Source organism: Sciurus vulgaris, assembly GCF_902686455.1.
Source record: "Sciurus vulgaris genome assembly, chromosome: 9".
NCBI lineage: Eukaryota > Metazoa > Chordata > Mammalia > Rodentia > Sciuridae > Sciurus > Sciurus vulgaris.
In genome coordinates, this window is record NC_136469.1 from 19178930 (window position 1) to 19205885 (window position 26956).

At 46.3% G+C, this 26956-nt stretch overlaps 1 protein-coding gene across 2 annotated transcripts in view; it reads right to left on the bottom strand.

The window, feature by feature from the left end:
- Positions 1 to 303: 303 nt before the first annotated feature.
- MAML3 (mastermind like transcriptional coactivator 3) overlaps positions 304 to 26956 on the bottom strand; it is a 392129-nt gene continuing 365476 nt past the window's right edge. The window contains exons 3-5 of one of the 2 annotated variants that reach the window (XM_079154813.1): positions 13219 to 13476; positions 8363 to 8444; positions 304 to 3690 (exon numbers count right to left, since the gene is read on the bottom strand). In XM_079154813.1, coding sequence (XP_079010939.1) covers positions 2693 to 3690; positions 8363 to 8444; positions 13219 to 13476 — 1338 coding nt within the window. In that variant the 3' untranslated portion in view covers positions 304 to 2692. Of the gene's footprint in view, positions 3691 to 8362; positions 8448 to 13218; positions 13477 to 26956 lie in introns of both variants that reach the window. The other variant, XM_079154812.1, reaches the window with a different exon arrangement.

Genomic DNA, 26956 nt, shown 5'->3' on the forward strand with positions numbered 1-26956 from the left:
AGCCAGGTGGAAATTGAGTTGCTATGGTACCAGATCGATAAATGGACCCCCCAGGATGTCCCTTGCCGAGGAGACTTTCCCCTTCCCTTTGAAATACCCCTCAGAATGTACCAGCAAATTTAGAAAGCTTCAGTTGTGTGGTTGAATTAAAAAGGCCAGGAATGATTGCTGTCTATTGTTAGACAAAAGTCTAAATAGTGACAGCAAAGTTTTGAGAAAAGAACTGCCGTAATCAATTAAAACCCAGGAATAATACTATCTGCTTAATTAATGCTGAGGATCCCAAATGAACTCTACTTGGGATGGATTCAGATAATGATTATTTATTTTTGTTTTTTGTTTTTCTTTAAAAGTGGTATGTCAACATCACTTCATTTCTACATTTCAGAGTTCTGTACATCTCTTAAAGGAAATAAGCAATGCTCAATGTACAAAGTAAAAACAGAAATCTAGAAAAATCTGAATCAAATGGAGCCAGTTGCCATAGGTCATACAGTACAAATTAGTCATTAGATGTCATTTGAAGTGCAATACCACTGCTGGGATGATGAGTGAAGGAATGAAATAAAAATACTCTATTTTAAACAAACAGTATATATATATTTATATGTATATATTTTTACAGATAGTAGACCCAGTGATATCTGCAGTATTGTAAAAACTTATGTACAAATAACTTTTTTTTTTTAGACATTACATATACATCAGCACCGTAGTAAAAACAAAACAAAACAACCTTATTAAAATCTACCTCTCTATTCATTGGTCCCAGGACTGAGCGCGTGGAGGAAGCTTTGAGGAGATCTTGGAGCCCACCTCTCTCTCCATCAGCCACCTCCAGCTCCTCCTCATTGCTTATGTATTTATTTCCTGAACCTTGCAGGAAAGGGTAACAATTATGCATTCTGTGTCTTCGCATGTTTTTTACTTTTTGGTTTTCATCTGTTTCCTCTCAGCTTCCCTCCCCATTCAGGAAGTTCACGGTCACCCCACCACCACCTCCCATCGGCCAGGCGCCTCTGGCCTCACCTCCTGCCCCTTGCTGAGCAGGCCTAGAACTCCTGGCAGATGCCAAGCAAGTCAAGGGCGATGCCTGCCTGCCTCCTCTCCACAGCCCTCTGCCCCAGCTTTCCACTGGAACTTGTCTTCTCTGCAGTTTCCCAGGGTGCGCGCGGCCAGTGCAGCCTCCACGGCCTCTGATCTTCCGTAGCGAGATGTGTTTGAGTGCACAGAAGGGAGCCAGCATGCAGGACACGATGGGACGGGGGACAGGAGGAAAGTCCATTCCAACTTGTGTCCTCTGCCTCCATGGAAGGGGAGGCAGACCAACAGACAAGGCTTGTGACATGGAGGTGTCACTTAGGGTGGACCTGGGTGCATTAGAGAGCACCGGTGCAGAATTTCCAGAGTGGATCGCTTTGCCTTTAGGAAAGGAACCACATCTTCCCCTGTTCACCATCCAAATCTGTAAGGCCGAGCTATTGATTTTTCTGTTCCTCCATCTTGGGGTTTCAGATTTGTGTTTGAGGATAGGAATGATGAGCAAGGCCAATTTGGAATGACACCCCTGGGGTTTTCACCAAGAGAGTCAGAACGGGTGTTTTCCAGGCCGATCCTCCCTGGGGGTATCAGAAGTATCGGATGTGTAGCTCACGTGAACCCACACCCAAACATCAGCGTGATGCCCTCTGTTCCAAGCAGACGTCCATGCGACTCTACAAGCGGGAGAGTCTCCTGTGTCGCCTTTGCGTTACAGGCAGTGCCTCGGTTCTTGCGTTTATTCTGACTCTGCTCCAAGCTTCTCTTCTTCTTGGAGAGTCTATAAGGAGAAGCAAAGGCAGGTTGGGGTGCAGAGAGGCGGGCCAGAGGCAGGGGTGAAGGAGGAAAGCAGCCCAGCTGGCTGACACACACATCCAGCAGGGGTCCATTCACCCTGCGGTCACCAGGAGCAGATGAGAGTCACCTGCATGTGTTACTGTATTGACCCCCAAAGACTCTAGCTCAACTTGGAGTGCTGACTGGCTTTGGGCAGCTCCCTACAGCTGCTGGATGGCCCTTCTCAAGCTCACGACCTGAGGGTCACGGTGGGGGGACAGGCCTGTAGGAGCCTTGGTTGTCTTCCTGGGATCAGCTCCCTGTTCTTCCTGCCTGCTCTCCAAATACAGGAGTGTCTGGAAGGGCACATCTCTTTCCACTCAGAGTCTGGACCATTTCTGACCTGTGCACCTGGCCTGTGTAGTCGCTAACAGCCTCTGTGGGTCTCTCCTGGCCGAGGCTGTGTCTCTTGTGACTCCTAAGCTGTAGTTGCGGGACCTGGAGCAGGAGGGCTGGCGGTTCCTCACCTCTGGCCACAGTCCCTCTGGGCTGGAGCAGCTCTTGCTGGGTCTGGCGATCACAGGGGGCGCTGAGCAGAGGGGCTTCGCGTGCTTCTCTTCCCCACCTGCCCTCCCGTCTCCTCTTCTGCAGCAGGGATCAGCATGGCATCTCGGCTCTATTGCTGTGTGAAAACCAGGTGAATGAGGCCCGGGGGGCCATGGCTGCTACCCGGCTCTTCCACCATCAGCCAAGCTGTAGTTTTGCTCAGTTTACGTGGGTCAAAAAAACAAAAAAACAAGGACGGGTCAACATCCTGTTTCTTTTTCACTTGTTGAGCTTGCACCACTCTAGCTGTGGCTCTTGGGACCCCTCTTGACTAGGGGTTACCAAATAATTCATCAAGCTCTTGCATCCACTCATCCCCTGGCCCACTTTTGATGATGGAGTCCACCAGGTCTGCGCCGTCGGGGAGTCCAGGGAAGGACGCCCCAGCGCCTTCGCTATAATTGTATGACATGTCCTGAGGTGGGTTCCGCTCATAGGCTTGACTCTGGCTGCTGGGAGCAAAGCTGCCACCGGGCATTGGCTGCTGCGTGGGGGGCTGGCTGAATGCTGGCATGCCAGGGACGCCCTGGTTCAGGCCAGACATGACCATTGGTCTCGCCTGGCTGGTGCCCTGCTGCCCCGGGAGCGGTGGCATCATCTGCCTACTCATGGCAGCCGGGTTGAGGGTTCTCACTGTGCCAGTGTTAGCGTCCATGACCGACTGGCTCAGTCCCTGTGGGAAGTGCTGCTTGGTCAGTCTGGGCTGGCCAGCTTGAAGTGGGTAGCTGGCGCCATTGTTGAACGGGCCCAGTTCTCCACTAGTCCTCCCGGGCATTCCCTGCAAGCTCCTCTGTTGCCAGCTTTGTGCTCCTTGCTGGACGGTTCCCATGATGCTCTGAAGTCTTGGAGGGGCTTGGGGCCTAGGTAAGGCCTGGCCCACTGGGCCTTTCATCTGCGGGTGCTGTTGGGTCAGGGCGGAGTTCACCAGCATGCTTTGACCAAAGCCACTCACCATGCCGACCCCCTGACTAGAGGCAGGCTGCCTCGGCCCCTGGGCTTGGTTGTGTGTGATGCTCATGCCACTTTGGTTTGGGTGCTGCAACATTTGGGTCATTCCTGTGCTCATACTGTACATTCCTGGCTGGCTGGTAGGTGTGGTGCTGTAAGGGGCCAGTCCCATCTCTGACTGGGCTGCAGCTGTGGCCATGGTCCCTGGGTTCTGGGAAGGCCCCATGCCCATCATGCCTGTGTTCTGTGCCATCAACCGTGATGTTCGCATGCTCTGGAGGGCTGCCTGGCTTCTCACAGCTGCTATATCCTGGGGTGAACCTACGGGAAAACACAGGACACACATCACTCACTTTTCTCCATAAGTGTTCTACTGTGACATGGTTCTGGAATTTCCTTTGGGAATGACAAAATTCTTAATATGAAAGGATTAGCTCTGATAATACGTCTTTAATAAAAATGATGAGTATTTTTCTGAATTTTTTTTTTTTTTTTGTACTGGGAATTGAATCCAGGGGTACTTCACCACTGAGCTACATCCCCAGCCCTTTTTACTTTTTATTTTGAGACAGGGCCTCACTAAGTTGCTTAGGGCCTTGCTAAGTTGCTGAGGCTGGCCTTGAACTTGTGCTCCTCCTGTAGCTCCCTCCTCTTGAGTCGCTGGGATTACAGGTATGCACTTAATATAACCTGATATTCTATTCCCATTTCAGAAGCAAACTATTTCTCATTCTTCTGGATATGATACCATCAACCCAATAGGATACCATTTTCTTTGGAGGTGAGGAGGAATTCACCTTTCCAGCTAAATTAAGAGGAAATGCCTGATCACGCTGCACATTCTATTTGTGAAGTGGAACGTGGCTCAGTAGAGAATGCTATCAATGGAAACCATTAGGCTGATTTCCCTGGAGACTTGAGTAGGATTTGAGAGGTCGGATGTCATCGCTTCTGCCCAGTACAATTTTGACAAGTGGGACAGGTTTTAGATCCATTCAGTAGATTTCCACGTTCTCCAGATTCTCTGACTCATATACATGTCAGTTCAAACTGATCAGCTTCTAGAGCTAGAAAAATAAATCATCCTGCTCTTTGCCATTTGGTTATGAACTTTGTCGCAAAGTCCACCCTTCCCATTGGCAATGATTGTGAACTTCTCTCTGCAGATCATCAACCATTCTAATGATGCTGCTTAAAAGTTGACCAGAGTATTGGAATCAAGTCATTTAACTTCAATTAGGCTTTTGAGGGAAGCCTTTCTTCCTGGTTCCCATGATGTCCAGACCAGCCAAGTAAATGGAGATGTCACCCGTGGAACACCAGTTAATGTTGTAAAGGGCAGGAAGGAGCACAAAAGTGGATTTTTCTATGACCCTGCTAATGATTAAGTCTATGGGAAAAAGAAAAATAGTTCTTTTTCCGGGACATTTAGAGAAGGTACAGCTCAGGAGCTGATCGATATTATAAGCAAATTTGATCCCATCTGGAACTGTGATGAGAAACCAGCTGGAACAGTCTAACCTTGTTAAACCTGGCACCTTGGCAGATAACTGAAGCATGTTTTTGTCTTCCTGATGGGGTTATTGATTTCTGGGTAGCAAATATGTCTCCATATTTTCTTCCTTTCTTTAAGAAAGAAAATTATGGGAATTTTGATTATGACTTAAGTTTTTGCGGCTTGGAATCAATATGAAGCTCCACTGAAAAATGAAACACTATTGTGGGGAAACTGAAGGATCTAGGAACCTAAATCCCTAGAAATATTTCAATTTTTTTTGTTTGTTTTAAGCTTAATTATATTCAAGTGATTTTTGGAAAAAATCAAACTTTTTTGGTCAAACACTGGATGGTAGTATCTCCTTCAACTTGTAATCTTGTTATAAAGTTTTGTGGCCTTAATCACTGAATTTATATCGACTGCATGGCCAATCAGATCGCGAGATGAGTTATTGAGTTGTTTACAAAAAATTTAAGGGAAAAATATTGCTGACTCAGAGACTGATTGGATAGACTCAAATAAACAGGCTGGAAACAGATGAAAGGACTTTCACAATTTGGACATTTTGGTTTTATATTTATAACGGATGTTGAAGGACTGGATACTGTCTGGACTAATTTTGTGAATGAGGAATAGGTACCTTTATTTAGAGGGCAGAAATGTTGAAATGCCCTTTAACAGGTAGTGAAACATTAATCAAAGCCAACCATTATTTTTATTTAGCATAAATGATTGCACCACCTAGATGTAATTCTTATTTTTAAAAAAAAAATTTAAAAATCAGCACTCAGCACAATATTTTCAGCCTAAGTGAAATAAAAAGCCTTTTATTAACCCAGTTTTATGCCTTCAGTAATTTTAAACATACAAAGGAAAAAAAAATTCAAATGCATCCAGAGAATTAAATTGTCCTTACCTGAATACTACATATGTTAAACAGACTACTTTTTCTTTTTCTTTTTGTCTAAAACAGATATTACTGTGAGACACTGTAGTCACGTTAATTTTCTTGTCTGCTGGCTAACATTACAATGTCAAAGAAAATCTTCCATATTTAAACAGACATGGCAATATGATGATTTTCCCTCCTAAAAGGTTCTATGTTCTATTTTCACTCACAAGTATGTATTTGTGAAAAAAGAAGCATTTCCCTATAGGTGTGGAGTATCACCCAGAGTCATGGAACTCAATAGGCAAATGATGGTCATTAAGACCTTTAAAATGTGTGCGGGTAAGAGCATGGTGTAATAACCATGCAAGTTATTCCTAATAGAGCTTCTCTCTGAGGATGGTATTTATTACCTATCAATTTATGATCTTCCCAGATGCATAATAGCATGCTAGCTAGGGAGCCCGGAAAACATGAAAATACTGAACACAGTAAAATAAATTATTATATTTCAGTCCAATCAGCTCAGAGGTCCTAAACTGTCATACTAACTTTAACTTATGTGGAGCTAACTTTCTAGATTGATTACCTGCATTTTAAACGAGAACTTTTAAACTAGGCCCAAAGCCTTCAGAACAGCTCATATAAATACATATCTATGTCCTGTAACACAGAGGAATTATTCAATTTTGGTGGGTCCCTTTATTCCAAAAAACAAGAAGTGAGTCATGAACCTAGGAAATTCAAGGGACACTGTGTTTGGTTTATCAGCATTTATGTTTTTAATTAGTTTATAATATAAAGCAGCGATTCTCAATGTGTGGTCCCCTAGCCAGCAGGATCAGCAACTCCTTGTTAGAAATGCAAATTCTCAGGCCCCAGGCCAGACCTACTGAGTCAGATACCCTGGGAATGCACAGTCCAGCTGTCTGTGCTTTTAATAAGCTCTGCTGGTGACTCTGTGGCAGGCTGAAGTTTGAGACTCAGGTGAAAAGGAGGGCTCTGTTTCTGAGACAAAGACTGCATGTTGCAACAACTCTTCCCTCACTCTTCTCCACCAATGGTGAAATGAGAAAAAGTGCTTCTTCACAGAATACTGGCACTGATCAGTACACCTGTGCACAGGTCAATTCCTTTTGTCCTTTCCCCAGGGCAAGTCCAAAGGGGTGTAGGGTGATATAAATGGCCCAGGGGTACAAGGGAGTAGGAGGCCAGTGTTTTCACAAGCACTCTTCAGCAAGACCAAGTAAACACTACTGGTTTTCACATTCATTAAGCCACAAGTCATAGTGGGTGATCCAGGATAGGTAGACATAGGTTTGTAAAAGGAACAAACATTTCTGATAGGCCCTGGTAATTTCTATTGCATTTCATTTACAACATGTTGGTTGTGACCCACTAAATAGTTTTCATCATCTTGTGTGTTGTAATCCAAAGACTGAGAAGTGCTACCCCAGATCAGAAGTTGTTCACCCCGTCTGTTGATAAAGTCCAGGAGGGTCACACATGTGAAATGATGTCACAGTTTGCAATTTCTGTGCAAGAGGCTCTGTAGTTTCCAACAAATTCTTCCCCCGCTATTTTTAAATTGGTATATGATAGTTATATATAACATTGAGATTTATTGTTACATACTTATACATGTGCATTATATAAAAATACAATTTCATATGACCCTTGACTTTCTGAGTTTGGTTTATTTCACTTATCATAATGTTTCATCCATTTTCCTGCAAAGGACCTGCTTCCAGCAGATTCTTAAAGGGTAGATGACATCGAGGTGTTAGAACATGGATCTGGATCCAACTAAAAAGGCAGAGGATGGGAATTAGGATTTCTGCCGCTGGGTGGCCCCTGTGGCCCCCTGGAAGCTCCTGGGTCATTGGGAAGGGTTCTTAGCTCTTCCTCCACCCCATACATGACTCTCCAGGATTCTCTCTTGGAGACTATGAGGATTTGCTATTTGAGTGGGCCCTCTACATTTACATAAAGTGGTTGTGCTGGAATACAGTGTGCCCACTGATACTGGGACCACAATTCAGGATTTTTGCAAATGGTGGCAGGTTTGGGACAGTTCACTTGGCCTCAAGGCTCTGTCTTCTACGTTCCACAGAGACTAGAGGTTGTTGCAAGCCAGATTCTTCCACTGGGTTGTTGGAAGTGAGGGCTTTGGTCACCTCACCTGTTGAGATTAGCAAGAAAGATATAACACAGAACTTGGGGCCCTGTAGTCACTAACATGACCATCTAGACATAAAAAAAGGCTGATACTGGGCCAGCAGGCACTGGGATGTCTTAACTGGTTGCTAAACTAGTGAAATACTCTGTGCCTTTGCCAAAGGACAGCTGCCTGAGTCTTCCCTTCCCTAACTACCCCAATTCTCCTTGGGCTCTTAGTGACCCAGTGACCAAAATGATAAGGGCACAATAAGGGCCTCCAGGAATCCATTCTGAATGCTTGGTACTCTTATCTTGCCAGTCACTAAATATTTGGGAGATGCTCTAGACACAAATACAGGATGCAAGGCAGTGCCACTGGCCACACGTTCCTTCCCCTTGCTTCTCAATGAGAAGCATACGGCAGAAGGGGTGCAGAAGGTCCTCACCTTGAAACTGATTGACTTGCTGTACAGGGTATGGATTCCGCTGTTGCTGGAGGTGCTGCCGGGGGAGGTGAGACTGCTGCAACTGCTAGAATGAGAGAACAAAAGTGAAGGGGAGGTGAGGTGAGGGAGGACACTTGATTAAACATCCTGGCATTTGGGGAAGGGAGGGTTGTTTTCCGAAACTCAACTTTGTGTTGAAAAATAGCATGCAAACAAGCAAGTGTGCAAAGTACGTAGGTGGCTGGATTTGCACAAAGTGAACCCAATCCGGGTAACAGCCTCCACAGATCCAGAGCAGAACTTCACCAGGAGCTCCTGGTGCCCCTTTGGTCATCACCCTCCCTTGACCAGGGCTACCATCAGCCTAACTTTTAACAATGTACATTGGTTATGTCTGCTTTTGTACTTCATAGAAAAGGCTTTCATCTGGTGTGGTGGAGCAGGCCTGCAAACCCAGCAACACTAGAGGCCGAGGCAGGAGGATTGCAAGTTCAAGGCCAGCCACAGTGACTTAGGAAGATGCTGTCCCAAGATAAAAAAGGGTTGGGAATGTAGTTCAGTGGTAAAGTATCCCTGGGTTTAATCCCTAGTACTAAAAAATAAAAAGTAAATTAATTGTAGAAAGGGATTCATATAAGGCTGCTTTTGTGTCTGCCTTCTTACACTCACTGCTATATTTGCGAGATTCGTCCGTACTGAGATTTATACTGATTGCTTTCTTATTCTTACTATTGAATAGCGTCTGATCACATGAACATACCATGATTCACCCATCCTACCACTGATGGTCATCTTGGGTGTTTCTAGCATGGGGCTGTGTTATGGTCCCTCTGCTATGAACATTTCTGTACATGCTTTTGGTGAACGTCTGCCTGCATTTCTGATGTGTGACTTGTGGGCCCATGAGGCATGTGTGTCGAAAGAGGCGTTTTGGACTTGAATTTCCCAACCTTGGCTTGTATACCTTCCTTAGCACCCTGGAGACCCAGCTCAAAGGGAAAAGCAATTATTTTTTAATGACCTAAATATATGCTTTGGGTATAGGAAGATGTTATCCTCAGGGATTATAAAAAAGAGCCAATCTTATTCCCATGAAGCCACACTGCCTGTAACATACATCTCTACAAGTAAAATATTCGGCATTTACTGCTCTGAGGAAACCACACGGGATTCCACATAGACCAAGATCCAGGAGGCCAGCATTTTTGCCTTTCTTCTGCTACTCCTGGGATTCTGCACTGCTAGCATTGTTACCAGTACACCGGGGAGGCTGTTGTGATCATTATCATGTGTATGTGCAGAGAGAGAGGAACCAGGAGTGAGGTGGAAAGAGAAGGGAAAGAGCTTTTAGTTCTAGGGCTGCCATCCAGTAGCTAAAAACTGCAGGACCTTTGGTTGCCAGTTGACCTCCTTCCTGCATCTGCTGAATATGCATGAAGCACCTTTCATCTGCAAGGGCTATAAAGAACCTACAACAAGTCCTTGCTCTCCAGAGTGTTCATTATAAAAATAACACACATAGACCACTTCTTACCACATGTGTTGGCTTCTATTTTTTCTCTTGTGTTTGTTCCTGAGCAACTCTATAATTTTCTTTTTCTCTACAGGGCCAGCCAGCATTCTGGCATCCAAAGAAGAAAAACACACCAGCCTCTACCCTGTTGACCCCAGCTGAGTGCCTACCCAGGACTCTGCAGAAAACTCTTGACATTTATCGACATGCAGACCATTAAAGTGTAGACCAGAAACCAGGCTAATCTTTTAGGCAGCAATATAGAGGCATTATTGAGAGTTAGCTGAGCATTTAAAGTTTCTCCTCAGCTAAACTTCCCATAATATATAGGAATTTTGGTCTGGGGCAGAGCTTAGTGGCAGAGCACTTGCCTAGTATGATCAAGGCCCTGGGTTTAATTCCTAGCATTAAAAAAAAATAAAAATAAAAATAAATTAAACCGCCCCATTTACAGGGAGGAACAAACTTGGAGTGTAGCATGGAGTTAGGAGTCAGGAGTTCCATTTTCCTCTTGGCTCTGCCTCTCTCTAGCTCTGTGATCTCTAAATCACATAAGCTCCCTGGCCTTGTGTGTGAGTCAGCTTTCTTCACTGTGACTGAAATACCTGACAAGAACAACTTAGAGGAAGAAAAGTTTATTTTGGCTCATGGTTCTAGAGGTTCAGTCCATGGTTGGCCAAATCCATTGCTCTGGACCCAAGCAAGGCAGACCATCCTGGCAGAAGGGTATGGCCAAAGAGTATGGCTCTACTCACGGTTCCCAGGAAGCAGAGAGGAAAGGGCCCTAAGGAAGAAGAATCCTTTCAGGGCGTGCCCCAGTGACCCACCTCTTCTAGCCACACCCCACCTGCCTGCAGTTACCACCCAGTCAGTCCATTCAAACTAGGATGCACTGATTAGGTTACGCTCTCAGAACCCCATCCTTTCACCTACATATTCCTGTACTAAGAGGAGCTTTTGGGGTATATTTCATATCCAAACTATGACACCTTAATTTCCTCATTTGTAAAATGATAGGACTTTACTATCTCAACTTCTTTCGTGTCTAAAATTCCCAATTCTGTTGACCCTTGGTGAACATAGGAGAAGCGATGGGGCCTTGCTCCTGGAGAGTGAGGCCTTGAACGGTAATCCGTGCCTGCCTTCAACCTGCTGCACTCTGACCACCAAGCCCACTGAGAAAATCAGTTTAAACTTCCCAAAGATCTGTAGGATTCCAAAACCTTCTGTTTTCCCTCACATGGCCTTTCAGGAAACCCAAGTGTTTCCAATATGCTGTTTCCAAAATTAAAAAATGCTGGGACACTTTCAATGCTGCAGAGATGGAAAATCAGCAAGGTGTTGATATGACAGTCAGTATTTATTCTCTAGCAAAACATTGACAGCTCACCACGGGGAGACCCCCCCGCCCCCTGCCCAGGATAGCCTGTACCAACAGGTGTCTCCAGGCCCAGGGCAGATGCCACTCTGATGTGGCTGGTGCATGGGCTGCAGCTCTTCACAGTGCCCTCTGACACCAGGGTCCCACCTCAGGTCCCCACATAGGTTTGTGTAGAGCATACAGCCCTCGAAGACGTTTGCACACATTATCTCATGTGACTGTGTAACCAGCTGTAGGAGGGGAATTATTCAAACTTAATCTGGTAGAGGAAGTCAGTGGTTTGTTTCAAAATCACCATTGCAAGCAAGAGGTTGGGCAGGTTCTGACCCTGAGTAAGGTCATCTCAGCTTGAACCCTCATAATAAATTCACATGGTTGCTAAAAAATTGCCTTAGGTCACAGTCCTCTCCACCATCTCTAAGGAGCCCTCTTTGTCCATGTCCTAGATTCTGAGGGGTCTGGCTCAGTCTCTGCCCCCTGATCTCTGGGCATCATTTTGACACCTCTCCTGTATTCCCTAGGGCTGGCTGACCTGGCTCCCGGGTGGGAACACCCCGGGACTGGCTCTGTGATTTCTGCTTGGTCACCCTGATTCCCCTCAGTGCCTTGGTCACAGCACACATATCAAAAGCCATCACTCAACATCTGAGGCACACCTGAAATTTCCTGGGATTGCGGAGGAGAGGATTTACAAAGCCCAGTTTCGCTCTGCAGTTGCATTTATCACTGCCTGAAAGATATTAGCATGGCTCCTTGTCACACACCTTATGCAGGGTGAGAGGGATAGAGGTTTGTTTGTACAATAGCTGCCAGGCGGCTGACTGACCTTGGTAAAAAGGGAGATAATTACACAGCTGTTCAGGAAGCAAAGCAAAAACAGGGAACATGAGTGAACTGTGCCCAACAGTGCAATTTTTCTCTTTGGGGGATAACCGGTGTTACTTTGAACTGCTGTTCTTGGTTAGTAGGGACCTCAATAAGCCTGTGTCCTATATGGTATCTTGTAAATATGCAGTGATGGATGCTTGGTAAATTTCCAAAATTCTGATCCCATTAGGAACATTCTAGAAGGATTACTGAGTCAGAGCCATGTTGGGCCTTGAGCCTTTAGTGACAACCTCACACCTCCTACAATAAAGAAGCTGCCTTGTGAGATCCCCTGGGCAGGCCCCCACAGGGGCCATCTGGGAATCTCTTGCAGGTGGCCTCAGGCCTTCCCTGGGATAATACTAAATCAGGTTCAGGCATCTGTAAAAACAAAACAAATCAAAACCTACAGGAGCAGTCTGCAGGGAAGGCTTTCTTTCAAAGCTGGAGGAATTATATGGCAGGGGTGGACAAAGATGCCTAAGGTAATGGTGTATTTGTGTCAGGCCTTCCTTTAACTCACAGATTTCCTGAGCTGTTTTAAAAGCTGTCAGGAACTTTCTTAAGTTTTCACCCTCTCCGTGACCCCTAGTTCAGGTTTCCAGGTGGTTCTGCAGGCCCTATTGTTCTGCTATTGTTCCCGGGCCATTGTTCATGACCAATTCTGCAGAATTCTTTGCAGTCTCTCCTCCTGCCACTTTCCTTCCAAGAAACAAAGTTCCTGGAATTATTTTTTGCTTCATGCTAGAAATATTAGTGCTTCAGGAGAATGAGAGCCAGACCCCACTGCAAGCTGATGACGCAGATCCCCGTACCAGAGTTCAGAAGAAAAGGAGCCAGCCTTGAATTGAAGAACTGTCTCTGGCAAATGGGCCTTCAAATTGATGGCTGAAGCTTGTCTTTTAAGAACAAAGTAATTCATTATAGGAAAGAGCCTAACTAATTGAAAAGCTCTAAATTCTGTAGGTTCTTCTATGATCCTGGGAACTGCTGGTCTGTGAGCAGGGGACAGGGATTGTGGTGACTCCCTCATTGACAGCAGGTGCCAAATAAGTGCTTGCTGAATGGATGGATCACACCACGGGGGCAGGTTACCTGCTCAGCCAGAATCTGCTGCTGCTGTTGCTGCTGTTGCTGCTGCTGCCTCTGCTCCCGCAGGAACTGTTGCTTCTGCTGCTCCATCAGCTGAGCCCGCTGATCAATCAGCATCTGCTTCATGATGGCTGCCTGAGGTTGGCTGCCCAGGAAGCCGGGACCAGCAGGACTGCCCCCAGAGACCAGGCCACTCGAGCCTGGGGGCACATTGGACTGCAAGGGGCCTGTGGTCCTGGGAATCCCAACTGGGTGCTGCTCCTGGGGGAACAAGAGAGACAGATGCAGTGATTCCTCATGGACACTTGTTGCCCTTTCAAGGGAAAGCCCTGGGGAGGGGAAATGGATCAGACCCCAGGGATTCTGAGGGGCACCCATTATATTTCTATAAAAACAACCCAGTAGTCCTCAAACCTGGTCTTCCCTCAGTGGAAATAAGAGGCTACCGGGGATCATGACAGAGCGTGGAGTTGGGAAGCCTGAGCCAAGTTCAGTCCAGTGTGTTTCAGAAGAAACTAAAGGACATGGACTGGATTTTCATTTAACTTCCTGTGTGCTCCTAGGAGAAGGAAAAAGCCCTCAGGCTGGGCTCACCTGGAGCCTGGAGGGTGACATCCTGACCTCACCTCACAATTCTTCCTCCTTACTAGGCATTTGGCCCAAAGGGATGTCTTTTAGCAAGTAGGAGGGACATACCCAGAAAACTACTGGAATTTATTAAATCAACAGATCTGATATATGATGTTATTCGAATTAATTACAACATTGAAGAGATTTGATATGTTTCAAAAAATCTTGCTGGTCAGAGTTGCAGATGGTGAAAATTGGCAATGTTTTATTCTGACCAAAACTATGTAATCTCTCAACATCTTTAAAAATGGAATTGAGTCTCATGGGTCTGGGGTAATTTAAATGTGGGGGGCTGGATTGGGACCCTTGATTCTATAATCATGTCAGAGAGTCAAATAATGGCAATTTTTAAGGACCGGTTCTGAGGGAATACCAAGTGGTAGAGAGCTAATCCCCCCACAGCCCAAGTCCGGGAGAGTGCACTCAATTGTGGGGGGGGGGCTACACAGCTGGTCAGAGTGGACTATGTAGGAAAAATAGTTGATGGGAGCATCAGGTGGGAGATGTGACGAGATTCAGTTTCGAGACACTTCTACCAAGCACATCTGGTAATGGCAAGTATTGTTCTGCAGAAATATGTCTTCTAATTCATTAAAGTTTCAAGCAACTAATCTGAAGCGGAGGAGCTGACTTCTGAGGTACACGCAAATTAAATGGGTACAGGTATAAGGATGGAAACAACCATACTGTGAGAGACTATTATGAGACCTAAAGAAGAAATGAACGTGAATAACCCTATGGTTGTGTTTAAAACTATAATATGAATTGGATTTTAACATTTTCCCCTTTTTTTGTGTTGCTACCTTTTCAATGTAGAGATTGTTGATCAGGCTGGCCTTTCCTCTCAAAGCAGAGTTGAAGTTCATCTCTCTCCTTGAGGGAGAGTCCCTGGCTTGCTGAACGCTGGCTTCCCTCTACCGTATGGGTTGGGCCATGCAGACTTTTCCTTCCACCCATGAATTTCCACCTATACTGAGTCTTCAGCTGCACTTCTCCCCTCTCTCCATCCACCCAAAGAAACAGAACAAACAAAAAACAAAGATCACAACACAACACACTCCTCCTCTTACCCCAGCATCAGTGGCTCAAGAAATTCTGCTTAGCTAGTGCAGTAACCCAGGCAACACAACCAGTAAGTGCATGACCCCCACCGAGCAGAACTAGAATGCTGAGCTTGGTTCTAAATTCAAGATTCTTCCCACTTGCCCTGGCCTTGGCAAGGCTATGCATGGGAACAGACGCACACCTAAGAGTTGCCTGTAGACTAAATATCTAGTGTGTCTCTCAAGAATGCTCAGTGGCCTACTTTTCACACATAAGTGTTGGCACTGAAGTTAATAAAACTTTTTTGTGTGTGTGCATTTTCTTTTGTAATTAGGTGGCGAGTCATGCGATATTTTTTAATGTTGATAAAAAAAATTACACCAAAAAAATGCCAAGAATCATGATGTCACCAAAAAAGTTTATTTTATGGCTGACCTCTGCAGGGGCCTAGATATTTCGGGGTCTTCTTTCTCCCCAGTACTTGCTTCCTGCTTTCCAAGCCCTTTCTTCTCACGGGATAGAGTTGTTTCTTGTCACCCATCCAAATGGCTGACTGACTTAACAGGTTAACAAATGAGTTTACACTGATGTCTTTAGTCCATCAGCAAGAAAATAGAAATAAAGTATTTTTCCACATGTTTCAGTATATTTCATGTTTTCTAGTTTTGAAAAGGAGAAGTGAGTTGGAGAGAAATGAGCCCCAAGGAAAGATAACAGTTTTTTGTACCTTGAGTTTTTGAGAGGGCTGGACTGACTGGCCCTGTTCACTTTATGCACTTTGAGGTATTCTTGTCCTGTGTACCCAGCCCTGCACAGCTGGTGTGTCCCCCAGGGAAGGTGGTGGTGGGGGGGCTTTGCTTTTCCAGATTTCTCTCCAAAGGGAAAAGAAATGGAGAGGCCAATGGGGTGATGATGTTCATTTATCAAGCCACTTTTTTGTCCCTGTGGGGAAAAATCTCCCCAAAGGGATAGAACAGTGATTGCTTCCAGGGATTCCATTATTTCCCCCAAATGATCCTCTCCCCAAAGTTTTGCCTTCAGCTTCCTCACTGAAGAATCCAAAACCCACAGGCAGGAGGGCAGTGTGCATTGATGAAGGATCACCAATGAACCATTTTCAGGACCTTCCTGCAAGCTCTGCGGCATTCAACAGCAGGTGAGAGACACCTACCGCCTCAGTCTCAGGTGTGTATTGCAAAGTGTGAAGATGTGCCAAGTGACTTGCCGTACAAATTAAGCTGGTGGGGCCACCACTGTTTCACATTACATGACTTCGTTTAACCTCCAGACTAAGAAGGCTTAATGAGAAATAGTCCCTTAAATCAGGATTGCAAGTCTCTGCTCTTGTTTCTAAGGAGGACACAAACTGTGTGGTGCAATTAGAGGAAACCAGGCTGAGCTTTCGTCAAGCGACATGCAATGCCTACAAGCCAAATGATGCAGTATTTTTAGTTTTAATTACTGGCTTGTTCTCCACTCCCTGCCCAACGACCTCTCTTGCTTTCTCCCCAGAATCTTAATACATTTTCTTCCCCTCAAATCCAATTGGCTGCAGAGATCTTCATGACTCTCCAAACCTTCTCATTCTTCAGTAAAATAAAGGGAAGAACGAGAAACCCAGGGAACCTGTTTTACGCTTCTTCCCCCTCCAGGGACAAGAACTTAGCAATCTTCTAAAGGCTAGAGTGAGGTGGGACGTGTAAAAAACACCCTTACCTCCCCCAAACAGGCAGTTTTCAACTTCAAAAAAACAGCTGCGGTAAAAATATCTCCCAAGAACAGCCAGCTGTTTATTTATAAATCTGCGCGCAGGGAAGCTTGATTTTCTCTGAAGTGTTTTCAAGAACATGCACGGTGTTTGGGTGAGAGGGGCCGGGGTTACTGGCGGCGAACCAAAGACTGCAGGCTCCTCGGAGGGATTGTCACCAAAGGCTGCCGGCGGGGATGGGACTGGGGTGACAGCGACGTCGTGGATAACTGACTTGAAAATGCCCAGGGCTGAATCGGGCCTTTTCCAGGCGTTCCTCGTCGGGGCTCCGGGAGCAGCTGCTGTTCTCCCCGCGCCCCAGCAGATGGTGGTGTCAGCCCGGTGCTCCGCACGCGGCGCCCGCTCCGCCCGCGTCCCCTCCCCTTGCAGATGGCTTAATCAGGACTCGGCTGTCCCCCGCCCCGCGCGTCTGGGCCGCCGCTGCGGACGTGGAGCCAGGCAGTCAAGTGTTACTGCGTACAGCAGGTAGCCTGGCAACTGAGAGCATAATACCGAGCAGATGGTGTTCGCACGGCGTGATGGACATCACACACGACAGCCTGAGACAATCCAGGAATTCCCTGGTGACTCGAGGCCCTCTTTACACAAAATGAGTTCTCTCTCCGTCGCCGTGTATCTCCGAGGTTATCTCCCCCCCTCTCCGACAGACACCGAACCGGTTTCTTATTACCGACTTTCCTCCCAGCCCGCGGGGAGGGCGCTGCAGGTGGGGGAGGGCGCGGGAAGAGGACGTGGAAGGAAACGGAAGGGAGCGGGGGACAGGCTGGGGGCGGAGGGGGACGCGATCGGACCCTGGGCGCGCAGTCCGAGAGGGACGGGCTTCCCGGTGGCCCGGGAGGCACGAGGCGCGCGCGGGGAGGGGCGGGAGGCGCGAGCCCGGGGACTGTCGCCGCCACCGCCTGGGATCCCGAGTCTCTGCCACCTCGCTGTCTACCAGCAGCCTAAATGAAATTTAGGATTTTCGTTAAAAACTCCCTGGGGGCGTAATTTAGCCTCTCGACTCGTGCCTGTCTGCCTACAAGTCCTTCGGGGCCTCGGGCTAAGCAGGCGGCAGCGGCGCCCGTGCGCTCCCGGGCTCTCTGCGCGCGCGGCCCTAACAAAGAAGCCGGTCCCAGGATCCCCGCGCTGGTAGGGCGCGTGGCCAGGCCAGGCCCCGGCCCTGGGGTCCCTGAGGCCAGCGCGCGCATTGCCCTCGTACTGCCGGCACAACCACTCGGCGTGTGCCAGTGGCCTGCGGGACACCGGAGGGGAGGACGCATGGACTGAGACACAGGATCGTGGGTAGGAAAGACTAGGAATACCTGAAGAAACAAAAAAGGTGTTCCAGAAAACGAATCTGTTACACACACACACACACACACACAGAACTAGGTCAAGTAATTTTGTTTAAAAAAAAAAATCCATCTTTGGGTCAATGGAATTTCCACTAAATTCTATTTATCCAAAAGGCCTCTAGGTTCAACCTCTCAGTGAGCAGAAGCTTTCTTCTGTCAAGGTACTATCAAGTTTTAAGTTTCAGAGGTGGAGGTCTGTGAGAGGTGAAAGCTAAAATTGCAGGGCTGGGCAAGAGTTCAGCAGTGAGCAGCCAGGGGCAAGTCCAACACCCAGCGCGGGGCTGGAGGAGGCCCCTGGCAGTGACCCCCACAGGCACAGGTAAGCCGTCTGACCTCTTCAGCTCAGTACCCACCCCTGAAATGAAAACCAGATTTGTAGGTCTGATTTGTAAGACTCCTCTTTGACAATAAGAATTTGGAGATGGAAATACTAAGATGCTACCCACCCCCTTCTGGTATGGGCAATTTGGGTACAATAATAGGCTAAATCAGGGGTTCTCAAAGTGGGTTCCAGAAGCAGCAGCTTTAGTATCACTTAGGGCTTGTTAGAAATGCACGTTCCCAGGTACGACCCCAGGTCCCTAAATCAGATCCTCTGGGGGTGTTTTAACAAGCTTTCCAGGTGCTTGGTCACTGACCATAACCTGGGCCTGGAATAGATGACAAACCTGCACTTTCAAAGGCAAGCCAGAGTGCTGAGTTGCTTAGGTTTTATTGCAAATTCTTCTACATTTGGACAAAACTCTCATTTGCTCAGGCCAGCGATGTTTGCTATGTAAACCCATGAATTCCAGAAGGAGTTCAGGGCCATGATTCTTCCAGGAAGGAGAATCTGTTGTTGCTCTACTATGGAGGATGAGGGGCAGGCCAGACTGAGGAAGGGGCGAGTCTGGTGCAACGTCTTGGGTAAGGGAGGGTCAGCATCACTGGACTTACCTGGTGTGAAGCTAAGGCAGTGCCATAGAAAGCTGTGATTCCAGGCAAGTCCCCTCTGATTGGAAAGGGTTCCCCAAACATGGAGAAGACCATACAATGGAAGACGTTGACTAGACATGCATGAGGCACCCACATAAGACAGAGCCCTCTGCCAGGTGCTTCACCTGTGTAATTCAACTCTTATCTTGATCAGCCCCTCCCCCCCAAGTCTCTGAGAGGTTAAGAGACTTGTCCAATGTCCCAGAGTGGGTGGTGGCATCCTTGGGATTCTGACTTCTCCATCACTGTAATGTGCATTTAATCTTAATTGAAAAGACCATCCAGGAGGATTATGGGGAAAAAAATCCCAGAAAGGGAAAGGAATAGACCCCGAATGAAAAGGTAGCAATGACTGGGATCAAAGAATGAAACGGAAAATGCACAAAAATATGTATTTTAAAATTTACTGCCTGGTACCCTAAATTGGGATGCCCCTGTGTATCAACTTCGACATTTAAACAAAGGACAAAAGATTAGACCATCCAACCATACATGGGAGAAAGAAACAAAAAAATAACTAAGACCTTAGAATTCCCTTTGAAGTTGATCAAGTGTCAGGGCAGAAATGTGGTTTCCGGATGGTGGCATCTTTTACAGATTTTCCTCTTTGCAAAATGATTTTGGATTGTAGGTTTGGAGAGCTGCTTACAATAAATTCATAGCAGAGCCATAATAAGATCCATCCCATTTACACCTCTCTGTTTCAGAAAATTGTTAAAGAAGGGTAGATTAGAAGGTTTGATTTGTGATGTGTTGGTTGTGTCCCCAAGATAATTGAATTTAGGGGCACTGATTATTAACCTAGGAAGCTTATCACTGAAATAGCAGTCACTTGGGGCCTACTGGTAGGGCTGCTAAATGGTTTCAGAAAAGTTCTGTTTGTTTATTTATTTATTTATTTTTATGGTGCTGGGGATTGAACACAGGGTCTAGGGTATGCGAGGCAAGCACTCTACCAACTGAGCTATATCCCCAACCCAAAAGTTCTTTGTTTACCCTCCAAAAGGAGCAGTTTGCATTGGGGAACCCAGCAGACTTGGACAGGAACTCAGCTACTCTGTGGGTCCAGTATCTGGCACACTGACCACAAAAGAAGCAGCTGTGGTCTTGCTGCCCTAGCTCTTGGTCATGCAGTTCATCCTCTGGGATGAGGCAAGTGCTGAGTTTCTGGTTCTAGATTAGCTCCTGCAGTAATGGGGACCAGAACTTTAAACTTTGCATTCTTTCTAGGTTTCAATGAGCAGAATGGAATTTCTACCTAGACACTGGATAAAGTAACCATGGTTGGCCTTCTTCATTTGTGGGTTCTACACCTGCGCATCAAAAATCTTCAAAAAGTGCCTCTGTGCTGAACCCTTATGCACTTGTTCTTCTTGTATCATGCCCTAAATACAGTATTAACACTACTGACATAGCATTTATGTTGTTTAGGTATTATAAGTGATCCAGAGAGGACATAGTACATCAGAGGATGTGTGTGGATTCTACACAAACACTATGCCATTCTATATGAGGGACCTGAGCATCCACAGATTTCAGTGTTGGCAGGGGTGAGGGGTTGTGTCTTGGAACCAATCCCAAGGGATAACTAGGGACGACTATATTTTAAAAATGCATAGTTTGCTGACTCCCGCCCTGCCCTCCATACCCCATCACTTGGGGGAAATTTAAAAAGCATCGTAGGGAAGTAAGGAAAAAAAACCAAAAAGGCAATACTCCTTTTTAACACCCAAACATAGCCATTGTTAATATTTCGATGTGCTGTTGTATTTCTTTCTGCCTTTCCCTGGTAGCAACAACATATTTTCCATGAGTCTAATTATGGCAAACACATGATTGTACCCCTACTGATTCTTACTGTGTAACCCGGGGTTGGTAGAAAGTTGTGGCTTTCCAAGTGCTTACGAGTTAGAATTTTCTGGCAGGGTGCTATAGTATGGCCAAGGTCTTTAGTTCCTTGGGGGCCAGGACTGGGAGTTTCCTAGCATCCAGCACAGAGCTGGGTCCACAGTTGCGATGACGTGGGGATTTGCTGAATTCAACTAACTGGCTATGGTAGATTCTGGCAGAAATGAATGAGGGGAAAAAGATGGCCCTACAAGCTACCGATGGGACCCTCTGCTGACGGATAAGGAAAGGGTTAATGTGGGCGAGAGTGTCATCAGCCACAGGGAAGGCCGGGCTTTCAAGGACTTTCTTGGGGGTAAAAATAACAAAAATACCATTTGTCTTTATCAGCACTTTGACCATTTTACCATAAGTCCCTTCAGTGGAGACACAACTTGGAGAGTTATGTTTTTCCTCTGCCTTTGATGTAAATTATAGAGTCCTTTTGATCCCTTTGTTGTGTTTAATTCCACCACCAAAGCAACTCCAAATTGGTTAAAAGTTCATTAGTGTGCAACAATAGGCGCTTGATTAAATAAATTATGGCACATCCATACCATGAATACGAGGCAGCCAATAAAAATCATGCCTTCCCAGACTAGCTGATCACATGGAGAAAGACCCGCAACATATAGCTGGGAGAGAGGAAGCAGTTTCTAAAACACTGCCACAAATAATATTGCCAGACAAAGTTTATGTGACTTTGATTTTTATACTCTTTCAAATTTTCCATTATGCATGTATATTACTTTTAATTAATGTACTATTAAAAAAAGAAAAAAAAAAAAACCTCCTTAACAGTCTAAACTGCCATGGAATGGAATGTGCTGAGTTCACAAGGACCCGGGTCATGTCTGGGACCTGGACTGTGTTTTCTTCAAGCCTACTTTATGATCTGGAGTGTGACAGATAGCCCTAAGTGACAGGTCCTCCTTCAAGGCCTGCACATGGTGTGACCCACTGATTTGGGTCCAGCCTGGCTTTTCCTTGCTTCAACAGACACTCCCAGGTCCCAGGTAAGGCTGTGAAGGGCGCTGACCATCTTCCAGGAATCCCTTGATCCCCTGAATGAGCTCACTAGCCTGATCTCTGTGGCTTTTCCCATTCTAGGCTGACACCACAGAGCATGGCCAGAACCGGCCAGATCTTGAGAGTTCGAGAACTTGAGAGATGGGGGAGACTGCCAGTTACTTCCATAGGGGGAAAGGGAAAGAAAGTCTGAGCCACCAGGGTGGTGACACCTGCCCCACGGAGGCCAGCAGAGCCTCTGCCAGCATCCATGTAGCTGCTGTCAGGATGTGTGGACTGTATGTGGTTCATCAGCTACTCCATTAGCCTTTCTGCTGTATGTTTGCCACCTTTCTTTCCTTGATTTGCAAGTCAGGAGGGGCAGTGGTCTCAGCTGTCTTCCACTGAGCTGCTAGGAAGATTTTTTTCTTCTTGAGCTACTATTTCCCCCACCCCAACCTTCCTCTCTCAGGGCTCCGCCCTTCTGATGAAGTCATCAAAGATTGCATAAGTGACGCACAGGCCTATCCTGTGTTACACTGGGAGGCAGGCCAGCGTTTCCATTTATAGACAAGAGCAGCACCACACTGCCAAATGGAGCTCTGTACTGTGGCCGCTACGACAGGAAGGAGGGAAGGATCACTGGGGTTCAGCTTCCTCCATCAGTTCCAGACCCTCCTAACCTGGGAAGGGTGGCCAGGGAGACCAGCGCCAACTGCCTGCAAGGAGCCGCTTCTGCAGAACTGCCTGCTCTGTGTCCCCTTGACACTGCTGGAAGGATGACCTGTCAGCCTGCTCTGTTGGTTTTCTGACTGCTGAATCTGATAGGGGCAAAACACATTTGGTCACATGAGGCTGAGGTCTGTGATGAGGGTCCTGCCTTGACCTTCTCAAGAGTAGCAGCCTTCTCTGTGGTGGGGCTGGGGCTTCAGGAAGGTAGGACTTGGGAGACACAAGCAAAGCTGACAAAAGCAGCAACATTCAAAAATCTGGGATTGGTACTTTACATATTTAGAGATTCTGGCTGAGAACCAGCTACTAGAGGAAGCAGATCTAGGAGAGGGGCTCACCCCTGCTTAGGGAGCTCCTCAGGCCAGTGGGGCTGGGACAGAACTGACCCTGGACCTCACATCCACAAAGACCTTGAGTGCAGATTGTTAGATCTATTCTTCAAGCGAGCTTTGACACAGAGACACTGAGATGCCCTGATGGGGTTGAAAGATAGCATCTATTTTATAGCTTCCAACTGTGCCCCGTTAGTGCATGAGACTTTGCTGTCCATGATCAATTAATATTCTATTTCCCTGTATATGTCACTAAGAGTATAATTACACTGGCCTGCGCTTTTAAAATTATAACATTACTTTTTTAAAAATCCTTAACCCTGTAGACATTTCTTCATTTTGTAAATATACCTGGGGACTCCAAAGAACAGAAGTGGCCCAGATATTTTCTTTCTTTTTTTTTTTTTTTTCAAGAGAAAAACAACAAATTTATTAATATGCACATGTACCTGAGAGTCATAAAATATGAAACTAAGAAAGGACCAGGTATTTAAAGCTGAAATACCCTCTTCACAGGGGAGAGGGAAAGGGGAGGCTGGAGGAAATTTTAGCGATGGAGTAAATGATTTTTTGAAGAAATGAATGATGCCAGAGAATGCACAATGTCCTGGAACAAAGTTCCTCTGTGGCTCAGGTATTTTCTTAGCCTTAAGAAGAGTTGGGGACAAATTGGGATAAAAATGATCTTAGAAAACATGGACCTCAGAGAGCCTCCTGTGTTCATTCCACTAGCACTAGTACCCACAACCCCTGACACCGTGCCAGACACACAGGTACCGGCACAGAGCAATTCTGGAATAATTAGGAATCATCCTCTCTGCAGATCTTAAACTTTCCACTCTCTTTCACCCCAACTGTCTCAGGTAGTACAATGCAGCTGTGCCTGGTCTCTAGCTGGGGCTCATAAATATTTACTCTCATTATTATCACTATTAATAATAATGAGGAAATCAGAAACTTTAGGTGGAGCCTAGACTTCCAGCTCATGACTTATTGTTTTCTTAATGGTCAGATAAGTTCCTCAGCTTTATGAAGGAAAATACGCCTTTCGCTGAGGATAAAAACGAAGTACGTGGCTAAAGATGGATCTAGACCTGGAGTGGAGGTGAAATTTATGTGAAACTTTTATTTGAAGTGAGGAATAAATCCATTACCGTGGACAATAGCAGTATAGGTCTCAGATGGGGATTATAAGTCAAAGGTGTTTTGCTACTTAGCCTCTGTAGAAAACGTACACCTTTTGGTTTACGTGTCTGTGATGTAGCTCCAGTTTTCTAGTTCTTTCTACTGGAAGCTAAAGTCTACTCCAGCCTCTTTACCATGATTGGACCTTGAATTTCCACTCCCTCCCCCATGTTTTCCTAGACATTTCTTGGGCGAATTCTCCCTCCAGCTAGATGACCCCCTTCCAGAATCCAGGTGGGCTCCTTCACAGCATCCTCACCAGCCACGCATGCGGTTCCACCTAAACCCACAGCTTCATTTACCAACTTCTACAGCTCCTACCACCCTGCAAAGGTGACTGCTCTCGGGAGATCAACATCAGAACAGGAGCGCCGACTGACTCCAGAATCGGCCAGGGAGTCCACACCTGCTCTTCAGGATGTTGACCAACCTTTGAGAAAAGCTTCCCCAGCATGAAGGATGGTGTTTGTCGCCTCCTTTCCTTCTCCACCATATCTCTGGTAGACACACCTCATTTTTTTTTTTTTTTTTTTTTTTACCATGGCCCAGTCAATTTCTTTCTTCCTGGCCTGTCTTGATCCTCACTCTCCCCCATCCTAAGAAGAGACAATTTCTCAACCAGCAGTGAGTGGATCCCTCCCAATCATTTACTCCCTTTTTTGATGTAGTCACAGAGAATGTCCAAGGGAAGAAGGGGACATTGAGTCTCTATTAGTAAACAAAAGTGATCCTCTGGGGAGTGACCCCACATGGGTTGAAAGACCCCAGGGTGCAGGGCTGTCTCAGAAGGTAGATGAGCTGTCTCTGTGGCCAGAGTCCAGCCACCGTCACCATGAAAACTGGCTGTATCGAGGTTCCAGCCATCCTCAGCACCTCCCAGAGGTTTTAGGGGACAAATGTATCCACTGTCAGATGCATGCATACCCTGGCAGGAGCCTTGGAAGCATGGGATACCTGTCTCACTTGCTGTGAAGGATAAAGAAGGAGGACTGGGTCAGAGCACGTACTGTCAGGGCTGCTAAGAGTTCAGGGACCTGGCTTCAGAACCGGGAGCCTGTGAAAATGCTGAACGATAACAGGAAATAGGATCTAAAACTACTTTGAGAAGAAATCTTAAAATTTTGTGCTTCTTCAACTTTTTTGTCTGACTTTCTCCTTCCTGCTAAATGTTTCACTTAACTTTTATTAAGAAAGCCCAACAAAGAATAATGAAAGTTATAGGGTGGCCCAATTAAGGGTTTTAACAGCAAGTAGTCTTTGTAACAAATGTGATAACTAATTATTTCCTAGGCTAAAGCTCTTTCTGGGATGGGAATAGTGGGACAGCGTTCTATGTCTTATTGCTAAATCTCGTTTACCCCAGAAATGAGATAGTTACTCTTGTATCGGATAAAAAATAATTTTGAACAAAAATGGTTCTTCAGGAGAAAGCCGCCTGGGTCATTGAAAGTTTGTGATTGCAATTAGGAATGCTTTGGTGGTTCCAGATAAAAACATGTTTTATGTCATCAACTTGGGGACTGAGTATCTTCTCTGAAGATGTGAAAAATCTTCTCTTTGAAAAATGTCCTACCCCTCTGAAACTTGGAATGAAAACAGACTCCGGTCCCCAAACTCTAAAATGACCGCCGAGCTCTGGGATATGGCTGCCCGCCTATGTGTTGAGTTTTCCAACCTAAGGGCGGGGCTGCAGGTCTTCCGTCTGTCCTCATTGCCCTGGTCTTTCCCATGGTGTCTAAAGTGACTAGGTTCCTCAGACACTGGACACAGGTTCTCCTCCGCCGGCAGCCATTTGTTTTCTTTTCACCCCACCCTGCCCCTACTCTCTCCCTAGTTTGTATGGAATGTTCTTTCTGTGCACCCACCAAAAGGACAGTGTCTAACTATGATTATTTCTTTAATAAAACAAGCAGAAGAGAGACTGACTGCTTTCCTTCCTTTGATCTAAAGGTAATAAAGCGCTCACAGCAGGTAGGGGTGGGAGTGGGCTAGGTCCAACCTCCTTGCTCTCCTCTGGAGGTTCACCTGGAGGAATTCTGGGCCACCTGGTTGTGACTTTGCCTGGTGGCCAGAGGTCAGAAGCTGTGGTTTCTCATTTTCCGTTTGTGCTTCTCTGTTTTACTGTTCTGAGTCAACTGAGTCTATATGCTAGGAAGGGCTGGGGCGAGCAGAAAGGGAGGCGCAGGGAAATCAAACGTAAACATCTTTTCTGGGAAAGGAACTGCTTTTCAAGATTCCAGACAATGGGAAGGGAGTTAGCAGGTGGGAAGAACAACTCATTTACATCCTTAAAACGTACTACCAGTTTCACACAGAGTTCACCACTGACAAAGGACATGTAACCTGGAGTATGGGGAACGAAGGGAGTGGGCAGAAGGCATGTAGCACAGGCAACCTTTGCCCTTTGGGGAATGGTTTCCTTCAGGCGTCTGCATCTCTTCAGTTAGAGGATGAATTTTGGGGGAGGAAGTTTTGAAAATCTTGTATGAGGGCTGGGGTGTAGCTTAGTGGTAAAGCCTAGCATGTGGGAGGCTCTGGGTTTGAACCCCATCACAGAAAAAAATGTATCTTGTATGATTTTTATTCCTCACCCACACAATCTTATGACTGCTTCTTGCTAAGAGCAACAGGAATACACACAGAGAAGTGACCCAGTGCAGAGGAGATAGGGAAAGAAACTCCCAGCAACATGGCCTGTGGTACATTAAGCATCTGTCTACTTAAAGGGATGTGCCTCCATCCCTTTAAATCATCCAGTGGCTCATCCACAAGATGGTACTTGGGAAGTGAGGTTTCGGGCACTGGGTCATGTTGGGAATGCTTCCGAGGTTGAGATTGCCAGGGCT